The sequence below is a fragment of the Eublepharis macularius genome, chromosome 3 (assembly GCF_028583425.1).
Source record: "Eublepharis macularius isolate TG4126 chromosome 3, MPM_Emac_v1.0, whole genome shotgun sequence".
Classification (NCBI taxonomy): Eukaryota; Metazoa; Chordata; class Lepidosauria; order Squamata; family Eublepharidae; genus Eublepharis; species Eublepharis macularius.
The window spans coordinates 142631063-142649838 of record NC_072792.1 but is presented as its reverse complement, the minus strand read 5'-3'; the positions used below and the strand labels follow the sequence as shown (position 1 = coordinate 142649838).

The 18776-nt window shown below is 43.8% G+C and overlaps 1 protein-coding gene across 4 annotated transcripts in view; it reads left to right on the top strand.

Moving 5' to 3' along the window:
* Positions 1-622: 622 nt before the first annotated feature.
* DCBLD2 (discoidin, CUB and LCCL domain containing 2) overlaps positions 623-18776 on the top strand; it is a 53704-nt gene continuing 35550 nt past the window's right edge. For all 4 annotated transcript variants that reach the window (XM_054974743.1, XM_054974741.1, XM_054974740.1 and 1 more), the window contains exons 1-2: positions 623-801; positions 18203-18430. In XM_054974743.1, coding sequence (XP_054830718.1) covers positions 699-801; positions 18203-18430 — 331 coding nt within the window. In that variant the 5' untranslated portion in view covers positions 623-698. The remainder of the gene's footprint in view (positions 802-18202; positions 18431-18776) is intronic.

Sequence of the window (18776 nt, the reverse complement as noted above, 5' to 3'; positions counted from 1 at the left end):
CCAGGGCTTCTGCTCCATAACATATTATAATACCCAGCTACTGGGGAGTGCCATTCTGTAGACACCACCACTTGGCTCCCTCCTGGGTAAGGATAAGGGTAAGGACATCCAGTCCTCAAGTCCGGCTTGAACCCCGGCACCTCTCAACGCGCCCCACTCGGCTCTTGGGCATCCAGCGGCAGTGCAATCCTCTGGAGAGTTCTTCCGGTCTACGCCCCCCCCCCCGGCTCCGATTTCACTCTGTTTCGATAGGGTTAGGCCAGAATAGCTTTGCATCACTGGATCTTGACTGGGGTCAGCTTCGCACAGGATTGCATCGTCTGGCGCTGTTCATTCCATTTCACGGAGCAGCTGCGGAGCGCCTGGACTTCTCCGCGCTTCTGGGCAAGCTCCTTTTCCACGGGTCTTCTTCCTCCGCTTCCCCCTTCCGAGCTGGAGAAGCGGCGGCGGCAAGCGCTCCGCAAGGGGCGCCTGGAAGTTCAGCGGACCGGCTGGAGGCGGGGAAGGGGCGGCCGAGCGGCCCCCGGACCCGGAAGCGGTTGCGCCCACTGGGGCGGCGGGAGCGCGCGGCGCTGCTGGGCGGGCGAAGAGCGCGCCTGGGTCCCGCGCTCGGCGGCGGCGAGGCGAAGGGCTTGCCGGGCTCGGCCGCACCGGCTCGGGATGCGCTCGGACTGCCGGCTGCGCAGGAGACGCGGGGCATGGTGAGCAGCCCGGGGCACCCGTTCCCCGCGGGGACCCGGCAGGCGCTGGCCTCCCTGCTGCTGCTCCTTCTGCTCCGGCGGGACGCGGCGGCACAGAAAGGTGCGTGAGGGGGGCTGAGGGCGGGGGCGAAACACACCGAAGACCTTCCCGCCTTTCCCAGGCGCCCCTGAGTGGGTGTGCCGCCCCCAGGTGCCGTCCTACACTCTCGGGGGGCGGGAGGGGAGGGGGCTGGCAACGCCGAGAGTTGAGGCTCAGCAATCCCCCTTCGTCTCCCTGCCCGTCTTGATTACCCCCCCCCCCGCATCATCTCAGAAGGATGGACTGGTGTTGAGCCGTCTTGGCTGGTGCCAACCCTCTCGATCTCCCCTCCCGTCAAGTATTTTGCCATGTCAGGGCTTGGCGTGGACGTGCGAGGAAGGCAAATGAGTGTTGTGAAAGAAGTGATGCCTTGGTGCGAGAGAGGTGGGTCTGGTCATCGGAACAGGAAAGGGCCGGGACATGTGGGGACATGTGGAAGGACCGTGTGGCCGGCAGCTGCTGCTTGGGACTTTGAAAGGACCCTGGTGGCTGCCTGGAGAGCGTAATGTGTGAGATGCTTCATGCCCATAAACCCACAGCATGGACAAGGAATCAGTGAGTGGCTGCAGCTTCCTGGCATGTTTGTACAGCAGCTTCATGCAGTGGTTAATAATCATTCTTGCCCTATCTTTGAGGCGTTCAGAGCAGCAAACCTGTTTCTCTCCTAGGTATATTACATACCACAGCCTACTTGCCAGAAAAATACTGATTCCTAAACCAAAGTGACTTCTAACTAACAATGTGTGAAATAGCTTCTAGGCACTACAACCGGTTGTGAAATGTCATGGTTGAGATATGGCATGCAAGCATTCAGGTTGCCTTTCGGTTAGGCCCATAGAGCTAGCATGGGGCAGGCAGGAGTAGGTACAAAAGAAAGCTTGAGTCACAGTGCCAGTCATTTTAGATATTAAGTACTGCCCGTCTCTTGTTTTGAAACAACTTCCACTGTCCTTTAACTTGACACTTCCAATTATAAAATAATAAAGAAAATGCACTGTCAAGAAATGATTTAAATTGATGATTTTCTTATTTACTACTTTTGTTAAAGCGTAAATGGGAATTTACACAAAGGGTGGCAAAAACAATGGTTTTGAGGAAGAAATCTCTGAAATCCTCAGTGTATGCCATTCTTGGCATACTTTTCAGTTACATTTTGCTATGCTTCTGATGTAATTTACAAGCTGGATTAAATAGTGAAGACTGAAAAGTTGTTATAAAAGCAATACTATGGTGCACTAGATGAGTTTTCACAATTTTGGATTTTGCAGGATTGTCATTAAAACAATCTTATCATTTCAGAAAGTCTGGGTTAAAGTTGATTGGTTCACAAACCAAGAATTTCAAACAGTAAAACTCCTTATATTTGTGGAATTGTCTATACAAAGGTGCCTAGTGTGTGTGTGTCTTTTTATTAGGAGCTCTTGCTGCTTTTGAGGGAAAGTATGGGGGGGGTGGAATTCTTTGTGCCTCCCCTTTTAAACTGCAAAGTCATGAAGCAAGTCTAACTTACAAATGTGCAATTTAATCGAATTGTCTGTAAGCTTTCTTGTGGTAAACTCTGGTTCCTGCATAGCAAGTAGCATCCACAGGATCTTTTTGTGAGTGTGCACATATGAAAACAATCCTAATGTGCCATCCTCATAATTTGCTTGCAAATAAAAGCAAGGAACTGAGCATTGGCACGCATACATTTTACAAGTAAATTTTTAAAAATAAGTAAAAATGAACTGCATGGATAATCCATTCAGATAAAATGTTTTCATACGTATACATGCTGGAATCTCTCCATGATACATCCCATTGATGCAAAATATTAAATTGGAACTTCTCCCAGGCCTGTTCAGTTGGACCTGCTCCAAAATGCAATAAAGACAGATGGTTCTAGCAGTTCCCAACATAGTTCCTAGCAAAGGGGGGGGGGAATGAAAGCAGGTAATAGGAAAATGGAGGAGACCTTATAGAAAAGATTGCAAAAATGTAGTGTTTTCCATTACAGAGAGTCAAGAGTTTATCAACACAAGAGTGAGATGTATAAAACCTCCTATTTTAGATGATTGGAGGAGACTATGTGTGCCTGCAGGAGTGCGTATTGGGAGAAATGGAGAAGAGCAGGAACAATAGTACTTTTCTTGGCAGCTATCTATGACACCTTTGGAAAGCCTACTTTATACTTAAGGGATCACTCTTTGACAAGCAGAATGTCTTAGGTATACTACAGTAACATATGAGGCTTGATTCTCAACATGGGACTGTAATTCCACTGGTGAAGACAAAAAATCCAAATTCACCTTCTGTTCAGTTCCATCTTACCAGCAGTTGTATTTGCATAGTCTTGCACCAGCTAATCAACATTTAAAGAACTGGGATGCATATCCCATTGAATGGGCAGCCATCTGCTCTGGGTGCAAGTTCTGATACATCTAAGTTATCTCACACCATTTAAAAGTAATGATAGATGAGACACTGCAGAATTTCTTTGGGTTTTTGAGACCTGGAGCAGAAAACTAAACAAGTCTTGCTGAGATGAAGGGGTGGGTTTTGCTAATTCCTACTTCCACCTTAATGAAATAATTAATTCCTGATGGGAGAAAGATCAAAGGCAATTCAATTGTGCTTTCATTTTGTACCTGGAAATAGGGAAACCAGGATTATTTCCAAAAAGTCAAATATTTTTATGTTCCTGAAAGGCACCTACACTTAGGGGGGAGACCTCAGAAAAATGGTGGAATGGGAAAAATCAATTGAATATGGTCATCCCTGGGTATAAGCTTTATAGTAGGGCAGAGAGGTGTTGCATTGTATATCAAAGAGGGCATAGAGTCAAATGAAGGTAGTTTAGGTGGGTAGCCATGTTGGTCTGCAGTAGAACAACAGGATTCGAGCCAAGAGGCATCCTTAGAGACCAACAAGATTTCCAGTGTAAGCTTTTGAAAGTTAGAGTTCTCTTCTTCAGACGTGGCTGTTCTACCACAGACCAACATGCTACCCGCCTAAACTAGCCTCTTGGGGCACCACATTCAGCCACATAAGGGTGTCTGAAGAAGGGAGCTCTGACTCACAAAAGCTTGCACTCTGGAATTCTTGTTGGTATCTAAGGTGCTGTTACCAGGATGGGTCTCCTTGTGAGTAGGGGGATTTAGCAGCAAGGAGAATGCTATGTGAGAGGGGTAACAAAGCGGGATACTCCACAAGTTTTTGTGGGGCTCCTTCCCCAAGGAAACCAATGAGACGGGTTCTTCGAAGACAAAGAGTAATTTTTATTTAAAGGGGAAAACACATACAAGAAGTAGCTCACAAGCACACAAGGTTCCTAGGAAAGCAGTGGTGAAATGGGAATAGATTTAAGGGTTTGGGGGCAATAATTACCTATCCGGGGGAAGAGGGCTTCAAATGGCCAGCGTTCTCAACCAGGAGAGCTCAGAAAAGGAGACACTGAGGGCACAGTGCTCAGATCCAGAGAAGTGTGCACAATTTGAGGGGGGCAAAGCCCTGGTTTTTATAGGAAAAATCAGGCACTGGGGCAGGAAGGTACCTTGATTGTTAGGACAAAGACCTTAAAGGTTGCCTCCGGGGAATGACAAAGGATTGAGTATCTTTGATTGGTGCAACGGGGTGTGATAAATCAGATTGGTTACTCCTTGTGCTTCACAAAGAAACAGCATTAATTAAATGTTCCCGGAGATTGCTAATTAATTTAGAGTTTTGATTAGATGTTCCCAGGAAGGAGTTGCAAACTTATCCGAGCTGACTGATGGCCCTAGTTTGTAGGATAGGATTTAATCAATGGAAATGGGGGAGATTGGAATGTTTAGGGTAGTGACTCATGAGCACTTTTCTTGTCAAGATAGCACATTCTGCAGTGTGGGGAGGCAGGAGCCAATCACGCCCAATCACTCGGCTTTGCATACATATTCCATGCATGACTCAGTCTCCCAGGTGAGATCTGGCAATGATTTGCTGAGATGGTTGGCTCTTTAATGCGAATTAAGGCGCATCAGATTCAAGGGGCTTATTATTTTTATATCTTAAGCAGCTATTAAAGATGGCGGAGGCTGGGTTGACTGCTCACAGTGCCACTAGATTCAAATCCATTAGGGGAACGAAGTTCCTTCTAACAGTTGTCATGAGTGGAGATACTAGGCCCTAAGGATTACTTAAAAGAGGGCGTGTACTATTGCTGATCTCCAGATGGAGAACGAAATTAGGGAAGTAACTAAACAGATAATATTGTGATACTGGGTGACTTTATCTACCCTCACATTGATTGGGTAAACACATGCTCAAGTAATGCTGTAGAAATGAGATTCCTAGACATCCTAAATGACTATGCACTGGAACAGTTGGTCACAGAACCAACCTGAGAGGGTTGTGATGTTGGATGTGGTTCTGAAGGGGACTTGAGACCAGCTGCAAGCTGTAGATAGTGTTGTGCCAGCTAGGAGCAGTGACCACAATGTTATTAAGTTCAGCACGTTCATGTTAGTGGAAAGTTACCCCTGAAGTCCAAAACAGTAACATTTGATTTCAAAAGAAGGAACTTTACAATAATGAGGAGCCTAGTTAGAAGAAAACTAAGAGGGAAACATATGAAAGTTAAATCCCTAGAGGATGCTTGGAAGCTGTTTAAAACCACACTCATTGAAGCCCAGAGAGAATGCATTCCCCAGATTAGGACAGGTACAGTAATCCCCCCTTGAGTCTTAGTGAGAAAAGCAGACTATAAATAACAGAAATAAACAAATAAAAGTCTAAGACAATGCCTGCTTAGTTGGTGACCCAAGTAAAAGAAGCCATAAAAAGCAAGAAGGCTTCTTTTAAAAAGTGGAAGTCTGGCCCAATGAAGTGAATAGAAGAGAGCCCACAATCTGGTAAAAGAAATGTGAGTTAACAATTAGGCAAGGGAAAAGAGAATTTAAGGAGCAGGTTGGTAAAAGCAATGAACAAACATTTCTTTAAAAACATCCAGACCAGTAAACTAGCTAGAGACGCAGTTGGGCCTGTGGATTGCCAAGGAATAAAAGGATTGTTAAAGGAAGATGGCAATGAAGAAATATGATTTTTTTTGCATCTGTGTTCATTGTGGAAAATAAGGGGCATTTACTTAGGTTAGAGCAACTATTTTCAGAAATGGAGTCTGAAGAGCTGAATCAAACTCAGGCGATGAGAAATGAAGTTCTAGACCTACTGGGAAATTAAACATCAGTAAACCTCCAGGTCCTCCTGATGTCATACACTCAAGAGTTCTTATGAAACTTAAATGTGAGATTGTTGATCTGCTAACTTGTATATGTAGCTTGGCACTAAAACCAGCCCTGTACCAGAGGACTGAAGAGTAGCCAATGTCACACCGCGTTTTAAAAAGGGGTTGAGAGGGCAAATTAGTTGAAACAGTATTTAAAGGTAGAATTATGAGACACATAGAGGAACAAAACCTGCTCACTGAAAATCAACATGGCTTCTGCAAAGGAAAGTCCTGCCTCACCAACCTTTTGAACTTCTTTGAGAAAGTGAACACAACCCATTTGATTAATAAGATTCAAACGGTGTACAGATGAAAAATTCAGTCAAATCTTCCAAAACAATTTACCCTGCAGCAAACAGCCTCTGAAATAAAGCTGTTTTACAAGCCTTCCTAAATGCAGCAAGTGAAGTAGTACACTTATTCTGGTGGGCCATGCTAGAGGACTGGCCTATCACTAGAACAATCTGCTACCAAACTGTTGTTGGATGGACAATTCTAAGAGAGGAACCATAAGGAGAAGGCCATGTGAAGAATATAGCTGGTGTGTAGGTACCTAGTGGGAAATGTACTTTGATAAGAATAAGGTTAGATATAGTTAGATATAGATTTAGATATGTTCCAAGCATCTGATCCCAGGCAGGAGTCTTGCTGCCACATTTACCAGCTTTAGTCAAGAACATGACTTCCATGACAGATATAATGTACTGGTAAAACACTCTCATGCATTCATTTGACCCTCCAACACCTGTCTGTCATTCATTTTACCCACTGTGATGTGAATGCTTCTATAACAAATGATGAGTTTGTTGCAATATCCTAATGGAACAGCCCTGGTGATTTCTTCTGCCAAGAAAAACTCAGATCCTAATTGTGTGCACATTTGCTTGAAGTTTCACTAATTTCAGTGGGACTGTCTAGCAAGTGAGTATGTGTAAGACTTCATTGATAATCGGGAGTTAATATCTAGTTGTGAGTTAGAAAATCCAACATATATTTTGCAGGTAACCTTGAAGATAGAAGGAACTACCCTTTCCCCATTCAGCAGACGAAAAATTCCAGCTCTGCCAGTCTTTTAATGAGTTAGACAGCTCTTGTAATGCTGCACTGTAGCATAATGCTTTTTTTTTTTTTTTTTTTGCTAAGGGCTTATTACAGATTGTGGGATAGATTTTATACATTCATATCCCTATCTGAGCTCAGGTGTCTCGTGTGTTCCGTTTTACTCATTAGTGGCCTCTTCCAGAGATGCTGGTCTATTATGCATTAGGAACCAGACTCTTTCCTCAATTGTTATAAACAAACTCTCTTGGGAAAACTGACATATGACAAACTGTATGACAGCTGAGCTCTAATAGAATGAAAATGTGGATCACAGTACAGTTTCATAGGCTATAATATACATTTTCCTCATGATTATGTGCGTTATTGGTTTTCTTTTGTAATTCTGATATCCCTGTGGAACCTTTAGCAATTACATTAAAAACCACATTTATTTAATATAATGAGCAGTCTCTTAGTGCACTTCAGCAGCTGGAAAATGCCCATATAATATAATCAAAAGGTGCTTTATGGGTCATGTTTGTGGAATCCCTTCTTTTAAATAATCTTTCAGTCATCGTGGGAACTTAAGAGTACACAGCTGTTAAATCTAACATTAAGTCCTTGCAACAAAGTAAGCATAGAATACTATATAAGGTATAATTTAAAGAACCTATTAAAATGAATGTTAGCTTTGCATGATTTTTTTTTGCATGAATTATACACACAGTCCATGACCTGGAGAATTGTGAGATAGTGTAGTTGGTTTTCTTATATGTTGGTTTAGATGTAAAAAGGGCTTTTTTTCTGGGAAAAGAGGTGGCGGAACTCAGTGGGTTGCTCTTGGTGCGGAGGGCAATCTAAACTTCCCCTCTGTCTGGAGATCAGGGGGTGGGGCCACCGGCCATGTGACCATTTTCAAGAGGTTCCGGAACTCCGTTCCACTGCATTCCTGCTGAAAAAAAGCCCTGGATGTAAAGAATTTATTACCTGAAGTACAAAATGTGAAAGACGATTCACAAGCTCCTCCTGTTTCTTCAGCTTGGCTCCCATGAGGTCAGAAAAACCCTGTGGCCATTCCTAGTCTCTGCTTGGCTGCACCCTTTCAACTTGCGTTCCTAGCAGTGCCAAAAAACTAGCTAGTGTCCATTTGCTGCCATTATTAGTTGATGTGATGTTTGGAAAATTTGCGAAGGCTTATGGCTATAGACAATAAACTCTGCATCTGCACTTGGTGCCACTAGCGACCCCGAGAGTCTCCCTCGCTAATAGAGGTGTAAAACTAGCATTCTGTACCTGTGCTGCTGTTTAATGGATCTTCTAGTTGCTGTTCCTGCCTGCTTCACTCCACAAGCTAGCGTGAGAGTGATCTACCACACACACCTCTGGACATTCAAGTGATCATGCTGTAGGGATGGCAAGCTGGTCCATTGCCCCTCTTCATTACCTCATTTCCGATAGCAAGACCAAATAGGCATGTCGTGTTTCTAGAGATCATCCTTAGAGCTATAAGAAAGTTTAATAAGCAAATAAAAATGCGTATGATCTGTTCAAGCTTTCTGGATGAGCAAGGGAACAAAGAAAAGGTTAAAACATGCAATCCTCTTTCCCTACAAAAGGTACTTCCTAAAAGATAGTTTAATTTAGGAGAGGCTAGCTTTTTTTGAAGTAGCAATACTTAAAAGTTCTTCATTGCCTGAGTTCTCATGATTGGTCTTCTCTCCATTGCCCCTTGTTGTGTAGACAAGATGGAGTCCCTAGGTAAAAACCGAGCCCTGCAAGACATGTGTTTCCCTGTATCTAGACTTTAAATAACCGCTGTCTTTCTCCTTACTCCATTAGGAGGATGACCTTATTGCCCCAAAGGACCAGTTTTCTTTTTAACCATTTGGCTCTTAGCAGTTTCTCCCTTTTGGGTGTAACCTTGCAACAGGGTGTGAGATAGTAAGCCATTGTCCTGCTTCGGCCCAACTTATTAGCATAACCAAGAGGTTGAGTGCTTTGTGTTGGAGCTCCATGGCTCCTTCTTTCAATTTAAACTTCCTCCTTTCTGCCAGCTACTAGCCTGTAGCTGGGCTCCAGTACATGGACAGAGAGTACTCACAATAATTGAAATATTGGGGTGAAGGCCTTTCTCCACACAGGTTATCCTCAGAAGAGCTCATGGCTTGCATAATGGGTGTCCCAGGTTCAGTCCAGTAAAGTGACCTTTCTGGAATAATTTGAATTTGAAAATTTGCCAGAAAACTTTCCAGAAAATTATCCTAGAGTATGAACTGATTTAACATTTTTGTTTTGACTTAGTAAACAAATTCAAAAAGTATTTCCAGTTAATTTTATGCTCTGCCAGCAACAAATACTATTTAATGTAATAACAATTTCAACTTCTGCTTTGATTTGACCTGCATAATCAATTAGATGAATTGATAACTTGATTTTTAGTATTGATTATTATATATATTTGTGGGTTTACAAATCAGTCAACCCACAGTAAACCTGATTTACAGACAACTAAGACATGCATGTACTCTCTGTCATAATTCCTAGGAATAATAAGTGGGAAAATGTTAATGACAACTTTGAAGCTGCTAAGTTTGCCTAATATTGTACGGGCAATGGCATCGATGCACTGTTAACTTTATGAAACAGTGACTTCAGGAACAGAACAAAATCTGAAACTGAAAAATAAAGCTGAAAATATTCTGCTCCACAGTTCTTATTCAGTGCTCGGCATCTCCAGTAGATGGAACTTGGATAGCAGGTGTTAGGAAATGCTTTTTTCTGCTTAAGACTCTAGACAGCTGTTGTCAGTTATAGTAGATAAGATTGAGGTAGAGGAACCAATGGTCTGGTTTAATATGAGTCATCCTTATGTTATTATCTAACAAAACATGGGTTTTTAAAAAGTATTCTTGTATAGATGTAATGTGCTTTAGTTTTTCATTGTTATTTACATTCATTCCTTACATTTGACAATTTTTAAAATAATTATATGTTTAGCCCATGTTCAGCTTTCAAGATAAGATTATTATTCTCCCTGTGATGTGCATGTGTTGTATGGACAAACAAAATTTATCTAAGGGCTGTTTTTCAGTAAGGAGAAACAGTGTGGGATGGGGGTAGAGCTCTTCAACTTTCTCCTCCCCTGCCAATTTCCTGTTGAGGAAAGGCTGTCCGCAAGCCACTGTTATTGTCTCTGAAAACATACAGGTACTTCTGTCTTTTCCCCAGTTTGGAATGGCTTTTTTCCCCAGCAAGCAATCAGCAGGGAAGAAAAGAGTGTTAAAGAGCACTTCTCCCTCCCCACCCCCCTACTAGCCTGCCTTTCTCCCTGTTGAAAAGGCAGCTCCTATGGGAAATAAAAAGTATTTTTAAATAATCATAAAACTAAATGTAATATGTTTTTCTTCTCTGAGTTGTGTCGCAGTCCAGCTTTTGCTAGACCATGCAAGGTTGAAGGTCAGGGTTGCTAACCTCCATGTGTTACTTGGTGGTCTCTCGGAATTACAACTGATCTCCATACGACAGAGGTCAGTTCCCCTGGAGAAAATGGCTGTTTTAGAGGGTGGCATTATATGCCTCTCCAGGATTCACCCTCAGTCTTCTGGAATTTCCCACCTTGGAGTTGGCCCCCTAGTGAAAGTTATGGGTATTCTTTGTCATCCATTAGTGCTATTTAGAAAGTTCTTGAGGCAGATGATTTTTCATGGAGTTGTTTCCTTAAGTTCGCATTGTTTACTTTTTCATCAATGTCAGCCTGCGGCCTGGGTATAGCTGCGCATGGTGCCAGTGTGCCTGAACTGCAGCTCTTAGCCACGGACAGGGACTGCACAGGTTCCCGCTCTGTGGAAGGAGGGGAGATATACCTCACCCATGCTCCCTCTCTACCACTTGCAGGCCTGCTCAACCTGTCAGAGTCCCTGTGGCCTTCTCCTACTTCCAGCCTTCCGCAGCTTCCATCTTACTTGTCTCCTCTTGGCTGGCTCTTCCTTCTCTCCTTTATCTCTCTAGTTCTTCCTCCTTCCATCCTTTCTCTCACTCTGTTCACCTCCTCCTCGCTCCTACACAACCCACCTCCTACTCGTAACTCACCACCCCACCTTGTGGGTGACCTTCCCTTATATCCCTTCACCCATTCCCTGCTCCACCTGCCAGCCATGCCCCCAGACCTCTAGCAATGGCCATGGCTGCCCTAGGCAGCCACACCTGTGGTTGCTTTGCTGCCTACTCTGGGCAGCCACACCTGCGCCTTCTTTGCTGGCTGCCGGGCGTTCTCTGCTGATTGCCTCAGGCAGACCCACCTGTGGTTGCTTTGCTCCCAGCCTCACCTGGTCCTTGCTCATCCCTCCTAGCCTGCCTGTAGTTTGGGGCACGGTCCTGTGCTGCTTTTGCTGCCTTTCCTCCACTGCTGGTAAGGTTGCCAGCTGGCTTGCTGCTGGCTGGCTGTCCCTGCTTCTTGTGCCCTCTCCCTCTGGTCGGGTCCCTTTCTGGTTGTCCTCCCCCTCCCTGCCTGGGCTCCTAGCCTCCCACCGGAGGGTGGGGCTAGCTGGCTTCCACCTGTCCCGTCTGATCCTCTGAGGCTTGGGTGCTTCTTTCTGTCTCTCTGTTGCTGGTGGGAACTGGACCTGGGTGCCCGTTGTGGAGGCTGGGTAGCTGTCTCCCGGCTGTCTCCCATCCCCTCCTCCCGGTAAGTTCGGGGGCTGAGCCTCAAACCCCGGAGAACCAGTTTGAGGGAATAAAGAGCATAGCAAAAGGAGGATTTGGGAGCATTTTGTTTTTAGACTCAAGAAGCCTTCTTGTCCATTAGAACACAAGTTTGAATTTCTGTGGAATAACTTCAGGGTAATGTTCTGTCAAGTTACAACTACGGGTGTGCAGGAGGGGGTTGATTTGGGGAAATTTTTTGGAATTAAGGTACTTTACTCACTTCGGTATGCTCCGTAAATATTCAGAGCATACTGAAGTGGGGGGCAACTCCCCTACCCTTACCCCCACCCCCGGGGCAACCCTTCCACCCCCCACCCCCTGGGGAACCCCTCCACCCCCATCCACTTACTTTACCTAGTGGGAGAGTCAGCTGTACTGTGGGCCGCTGCTGCCGCATGGCAGCAGCACGAGGCTGCGATGGCCTGGAGGCTCCAGGCCGTCACAGCAGCCTCGTGCTGCCGCCACTGCCTGAGCCTGCAGGGCATTGGGGAAGGCCGGAGCCGCCTCCTCCGGCCCTTCCTACCCCTCAAATGGCCGTGGCGCGCCGGCACTGCTGCAGCCATTTGAGGAGCAGGAGGGGCTTTCTCCACCACCTCTGGCCCTTCCTGCCCCTCAAATGGCTGCTACGGCATTGGTGCGCCGCAGCCATTTGAAGGGCAGGAAGGGCCGGAGGAGGCAGCTCCAGCGTTCCCCAATGCCTCGCAGGCTCAGGCGGCAGTGGCTTCTGCCAACAAGGTAGGTGGGGGTGGGTGCGTGGGGGTGGAATGATGTTTAAAGGGCTCCGCCGCTGCTTGCAAGCAGCGGTGGGGCCCTTTAAACTCAGCCCCGAAGCTTTCCGAAAGCTTTGGAAAGCTTTGATTCGGGATTTCTTTCTGGATCGGCTCCGCTTCGGGTATTTTTACCCAAAGTGAATACCGAAGTGCACAGCCCTAGTTACAACAACCAACTCATGGCGACTCCTTCCACAGGGTATTCCAGGCAAGAGATGAGCAGAGGTGATTTGTCATTGATTTCTTCTGCATTGCAACCACAGTATTCTTTGGTGGTCTCCCATCCAATTACTGACTGTGACTAACTCTGCTTAGCTCCAAAACTGACGAGCCTGAGCTAAGCTGGGCTATTTGGGCTGCTATCTAACCAGCAAATAAATATGGAAATTGTGTGCCTTCCTCAATCCAACGAAAAGAAGAAAATCCAAAGGGACAGGTATTTCTTGAAACAATAACTATAGAACTCTTGTTATTGCCAAACAATGAGATTGGAGGTTTTTTAATTGAACTCATTTCTAGTTGAAAATTCCGTTTCATATATTTGAAACATGAATATATGGTTTTGAGTATTGTTATTGATTTATTTTAAGTCATTCTGAGATTCCTTGCACAGTATCTGTTCTTGAGTTTGTCAGTACATTTAAGAAGGGTTTTAACACAAGCTCTGTGAAAGCTGAAAATCAGTGCATCATCCAGTAACTTTGAGAAAGTTACTTTGAGAAAGTTACTTTGAGAAAGGTATTTGAGAAAAAGAATTATCTTTTTCACGTGTTTGTTCTTAATCAACAGCAGTTTTGCTTGAAGCTTTATGCAGTTTGGTAAACAAAGGATGCTTGTGTTCCATGGATCCTAGTTGAAAATTAACCATTCTAAAATCAGATGGGCATCTTTGGCCCTCCGTGTTGTTCTTGCCCTGACCTGGATAGCCCAAGTAAGCCTGATCTTGTCAGATCTCAGAAGCTAAGCAGGGTTGGCTTTGGTTAGTGAGTGGATGGGATACCTCCAACAAAGACCAGGGTTGCAGAGGTAGGCAATGGCAAACCATGTCTTGTTAGTCTCTTGCCATGAAAACCCCACCAGGGGTTGCTGTAAGTCAGCTATGACCTGAAGGCAATCTTCACCTTCAAAACATGTAGCTATAAATCTATTTACATATCTTGAGGCTTCTTTAATTTATACCAGCTGATATGCAGACGTATGCCAGATAATTTTTTACTTCTGAACTATCAGAGACAGGTTGAGATGCCTTTGGTAAGAAGATCGAACAATTCTATGTATCTTTTTTATGCACAAATATTATTGTGTCTTCAAAACTAAGTAGGAGTGTGCTTCTGCTTGCAACATAATATGAAAGGTTAGCTTGCACATCTCACCGCAGTGGCAATACACCACTCCTTACTTTAAGTGTTACATGGGAGACATGCATATACTGGCATTTAAACTTTCATCTTCTTCAGATGCAGTAAATAATGGTTGGAGCCAGGGCTTTTTTTCTGGGAAAAGAGGTGGCGGAACTTGGTGGGTTGCCCTTGGAGAAAATGGTCACATGGCTGGTGGCCCCGCCCCCTGATCTCCAGACAGAGGGGAGTTTAGGGCAATCTCAACTCCCCTCTGTCTGGAGATCAGGGGGCAGGGCCACCAGCCATGTGACCATTTTCAAGAGGTTCCGGAACTTCGTTTCTCCACGTTCCCCCTGAAAAAAAGCCCTGGTTGATGCCATGGTTAGGATCCTTAGGATGCTTCTACGTGTGTGTGTGGGAGGGGGTGAGACTTGCTTCTGAAGCCCTAATAAGAATATGTTTCCAAAATCAGCAAGACACTAGGGAAAGAAGCCTGTTCACTTATTCAGACAAAAGTGTTACTAGATCAATCTGCTTATTTTCCAAATTGAACAATGTAGGGAGCATTGTTCCAAAATAACGTGCAAATCTTCTTTCACTGTACTTTTGATAATCTGGTTATTTTCAGGAGTCCACGAATGCAGTCACTTGTGGTGACTGGAAATTTAATTCTAATAATATAGTAAACTGTGCTGCGTATGGTAAAATAAGTGAAGTCGTGTTTTGCCTGTGTTGACAACATGTATATGTTTATCTTCCTCGCGACAAAACTGGTTTTCTGAAAAATTTTACAGCTGGAGTATCAGGAAGAAACACTATTTTATCAGCATACTTGCAAATTATGTACTTGTAGAATTTAGGATCCATGTAACATGAGGCTTGTTGTCAGGGAGAGTACCTCTTCCATATTTGGTAATGAACACAAAGAGGATTTCAACCTTGAGTCATAGTGCAACTTGGTTCACTCATAGTCAGCATGGTATTATCATCAATAGGAACTTAGGAATTTGTGGTTGAGTTCCTAACTCATAAACATAGTGATTCTTTGTGCTATTGCATCTCTGTTTAAAATCAACCTGCAATTGGCAAGACTGTTTTATGAAGTATGAAATAAAAGTTCTTTATGAAACCTTACTTTAATACCATGAATGTTAAATTTGAGGTTACTGGCTCTGTTGGTGATGCTCGGCCAAAGATAAAGACATCTTAACGCTTCTCCCATAGCTTGTTATTTATGTAGTTAATGAGTTTCTCTTGTCATTGTGTTGGTATGAGAGGCTGGTCAGTAAGTTCCTCTTGTTTAATTACTTTGTCTTCTATGTATGTGAATACTGTTGTGGGCATTTGTGGTCTTGGTTTGCCTAGCATAAGTGAGTTATTTTGCTTAGTATTGCCTTATCAGATGACCTCTTAGGGCTTTGTGCATTTATTTTGGCAGTTTTTTACAGCTTTCTTGAATCAGTTCTAGATAAAGAGTGGGATCCAGTCAGCATTTCTGGTTAGGGTGCAGCTTTTGGCCGCCCCAAAAGGCTATTCTAGGAATCCTGTGAGTTGAACAAACAAGAGTCACATGGGACAGGGGTTGTAATAAGGAGGAGAATTGGGTTCAGTTGAGCAAAACAGCTGCTGGGTCCAACCCAATGATTTATCTGGTTAACTGTGGTAAATTGTTAAAACACTTTGAAAAATAAAATGTATATTATGAATATACTATTGAAGATTATGTATAGCAATGTAAGTAATGTTTCACAGCTTTGCCAGTAGCAGCTATACAGGGCAGTCTAGGGATGTGAAATCAGTGTAGGATGTTGTGGAGGTGGGGGGGGGGTCTGATGCTGCTTTTTCCTGTGTGCAACCAGAAGAGACCTTCAATGTAACTTGCTGTTACTTACATACCTTTCCCAACATTATTTAAATTTGAACAGGCAATTATTTTAGTTGTGTAGAAATTTCTTTTGACAGCCAGAGTATACACCATTTTTTAATTATAACAAGTAAATAGTGCTGAAGAGGAAAAGGACAACAGAGATGCTTCATGAATATGAAACTTTAAATTTTCTATAGGCTTGGATCCTTTGCCTTTGTTCCACACATGTGCTTCTGTTTGTCTACTTTGGTGCGGTCCTTCATGTAAAAAGCACGGGCACTAGGCACTCCGCTCGTTCAAGGTCAGTGTCTTTTGAGGAGCATGACATGCAGAATGAAGGCATGGGCTCTAAGTAATTGTATTTAATCAGCCTCACCTCTGAACATGTGCCCAGTTGATGGTGTTGGAGCTAGATGTAAGATTTATAGAACAGATGAAAAGCAGAACATTCAGTTCCTTGACTGGTGATTACTGGACCTATGTCAATGGGCAGGATAACGCTTAACTGCTCAGTCTTTTCCTGACCACGATAGAAGAAGTAGGCAGTTAATCATGAAGAAGTTTTTTGCCCAACAAGTAGAAACAAGTGGCCTTAGATACTGGGTACTGGTGGTGACTGATTTTTGTTGTTTATTTCATTTATAGCTGTAATACAATCCCATGCAGATTTATACTGGTCTCAGTGAAATCAATGTGCTTCAGACTGGAATAATTCTATTTAGGATTACCTCACAACACGTGATATAACTAAATTAAATTATGGAAACGCAATTTCATGTGCGCACAAAAGGGTTTGCACGCAAATTTAATAAAACACTTTTAAAAATTGCAAGGTTGGGTTTAGGAGAAACCAGGGAGATGGGGCCTCTGTCAGTAAGGTCAATATAAGAAGGAACAGCCCTATTTGAATGACCGTTAGGAGCAGAAAGAAGCATTTCCTAGGACTTGCTGGGCTTTGGGCCATATAGAAAGGCTAACCACAGCTGAGAATAACATTAAAATATTACCATATGGTTTATTGAATTTTTCCACCTTGTGTGGAGTTTATTTTTTGCATAAGAAGCTAGTGTCCTATGCAGAAATAATATAGGGAAAGTATACTATTGCCTTAACCTATTTTCAAGTATTGAAAGTCCTTTATTTAAGTTATCAGGTACAAAATTGCACGTGTGGCCTCGTGGCTTCTTATCTGAGGGCTGGTAAGATCCCAGGGAAGGGCTCTGGGTCCGTCAGCTCCTGATCCAGCAGTGAACAGACGGAGAATCCCAGGCAAGGATCCTTTAAATGAAATTAAAGCATTGTTAAAACGTGTTTGCATCCTAAGCTAATTTTATTCACACTTCTCATTTGCACAAGACTGGCCAAACCTGTTAGTTGTATGCAATGACTGCCAGAGCAGGAGGCCTCTGTTGATGATGGAAAGTAGAACTCTGCCAGCCTGTCTCTGACTTCATCTTTGTAGGCTTCAGGGGTCATTTCGTAGAGAAAGAGCTGGAGGAACTCATTAGCATAACCCATTAGCATATACCACGCCTCTTGCCATCACCGGAAGTGGTTCATTAGCATAGCTGATTTGCATGTGCCACACCCCCTGGCATCATCTATCCTGGCTGTTTTGGACCCAATCCTGGCCATTCAGGGCCAAAATTGGGCCCAAAATGGCAAAAAGGGGCTGAAAATGGCCGAAAAGGGGCCCAAAATGGTCAGGATCGGGCCACTGCTGAGTGGGAGAGTGAACCACCACACGTCAGAGGCCTGATCCGGGCCGTTTTGGCCCCAATCCAGGCTGAAACGAGCCCAAAATGGCCGAGAGTCAGGTGGGCAGGCCACCTGGCATGTGACCTCTTTGGGGAACTGCTGGAACTGTGTTCCAGCATGTTCCCCTTCGAAATGAGCCCTGGTAGGCTTGATGACATCATGGTCCCTCTGGCCTGTGTTTTCTCTTTCTTCGCCTCTTTCATTCTTCCCTCTTTGTCTTTACAATGCAGGTGTGCCCAGTTCTTTATCAGTCCTTGTTGACATCTTTGCCTTTTTGCCAGGCTCCTTGGTGCCAACTATCTCTATAGTTCTTATTATCTTGCTGCTGTTTCAGGGTTTTTCCCCCTTGTCTCTTAATAGCAACTGGGGTGGGGGGCACGAATGTAAGGAGGGGTTTGGCTTACATGAGGAGAGGTTCCGGCATGTATATTCCTTATCTGACAAAGTGTACTTATGAAATATGTCTAACAAGAAAAGTCTTGATATATTCACAATGTGCAGTTCTCTCCTGATGTTGGCTGATAAATTTCCCTTGTGATTTTTTAACTCCTTGGCATTTCATAGGATGGCTGATTAATCCAAGGGCATAAAGTTTGGGACTTGGAATAATGTCTGTTTTAGTTGGAGGTTCAAATCCCACTCCTGATTTAAGAAAGACATTGTATGAGAATCATCTGTAGTGGCTATGTTTGTTTTGTAGGTGATGGTTGTGGACATACAGTGTTTGGTCCTGAAAGTGGAACTTTTACATCAATTAATTACCCATACACCTATCCCAATAATACAGTATGTGAATGGGAGATTCGAGTAAAGCCTGAGCAGAGAGTTCAGCTCAAATTTGGACATTTCGATATTGATGATTCAGATTCTTGCCACTCTAGTTATGTGAGAGTTTATAATGGAATTGGACCTACAAGGACGGAGATAGGTAAGATCTTTTTTCCTCTTACAGCATTAACATATCTCAGTGCGTAATATTGCTTTTCAGTAAACATTGCTGAATTATTTGCATGGTCATTTTCCTCTTTGAAGGAGAAATTAAATGTGGTTATAATCCATACTATACATTATTTGGCTCTGTATTCTGAATACATTTGGGCCATTTCATACATTATGCAGAGGTGTACATTCAGGAAGGAGCTGCAGCCCTAACATATAAATTCAACAGTGACCAATAGAAGAGATATGGGGAATTGCAACTTTCTCAATGGTAATATATTCAATTACCAGGAAAAAGGTAAAGCTATAGTATGAATTTCAAATCAGGGTTAGAT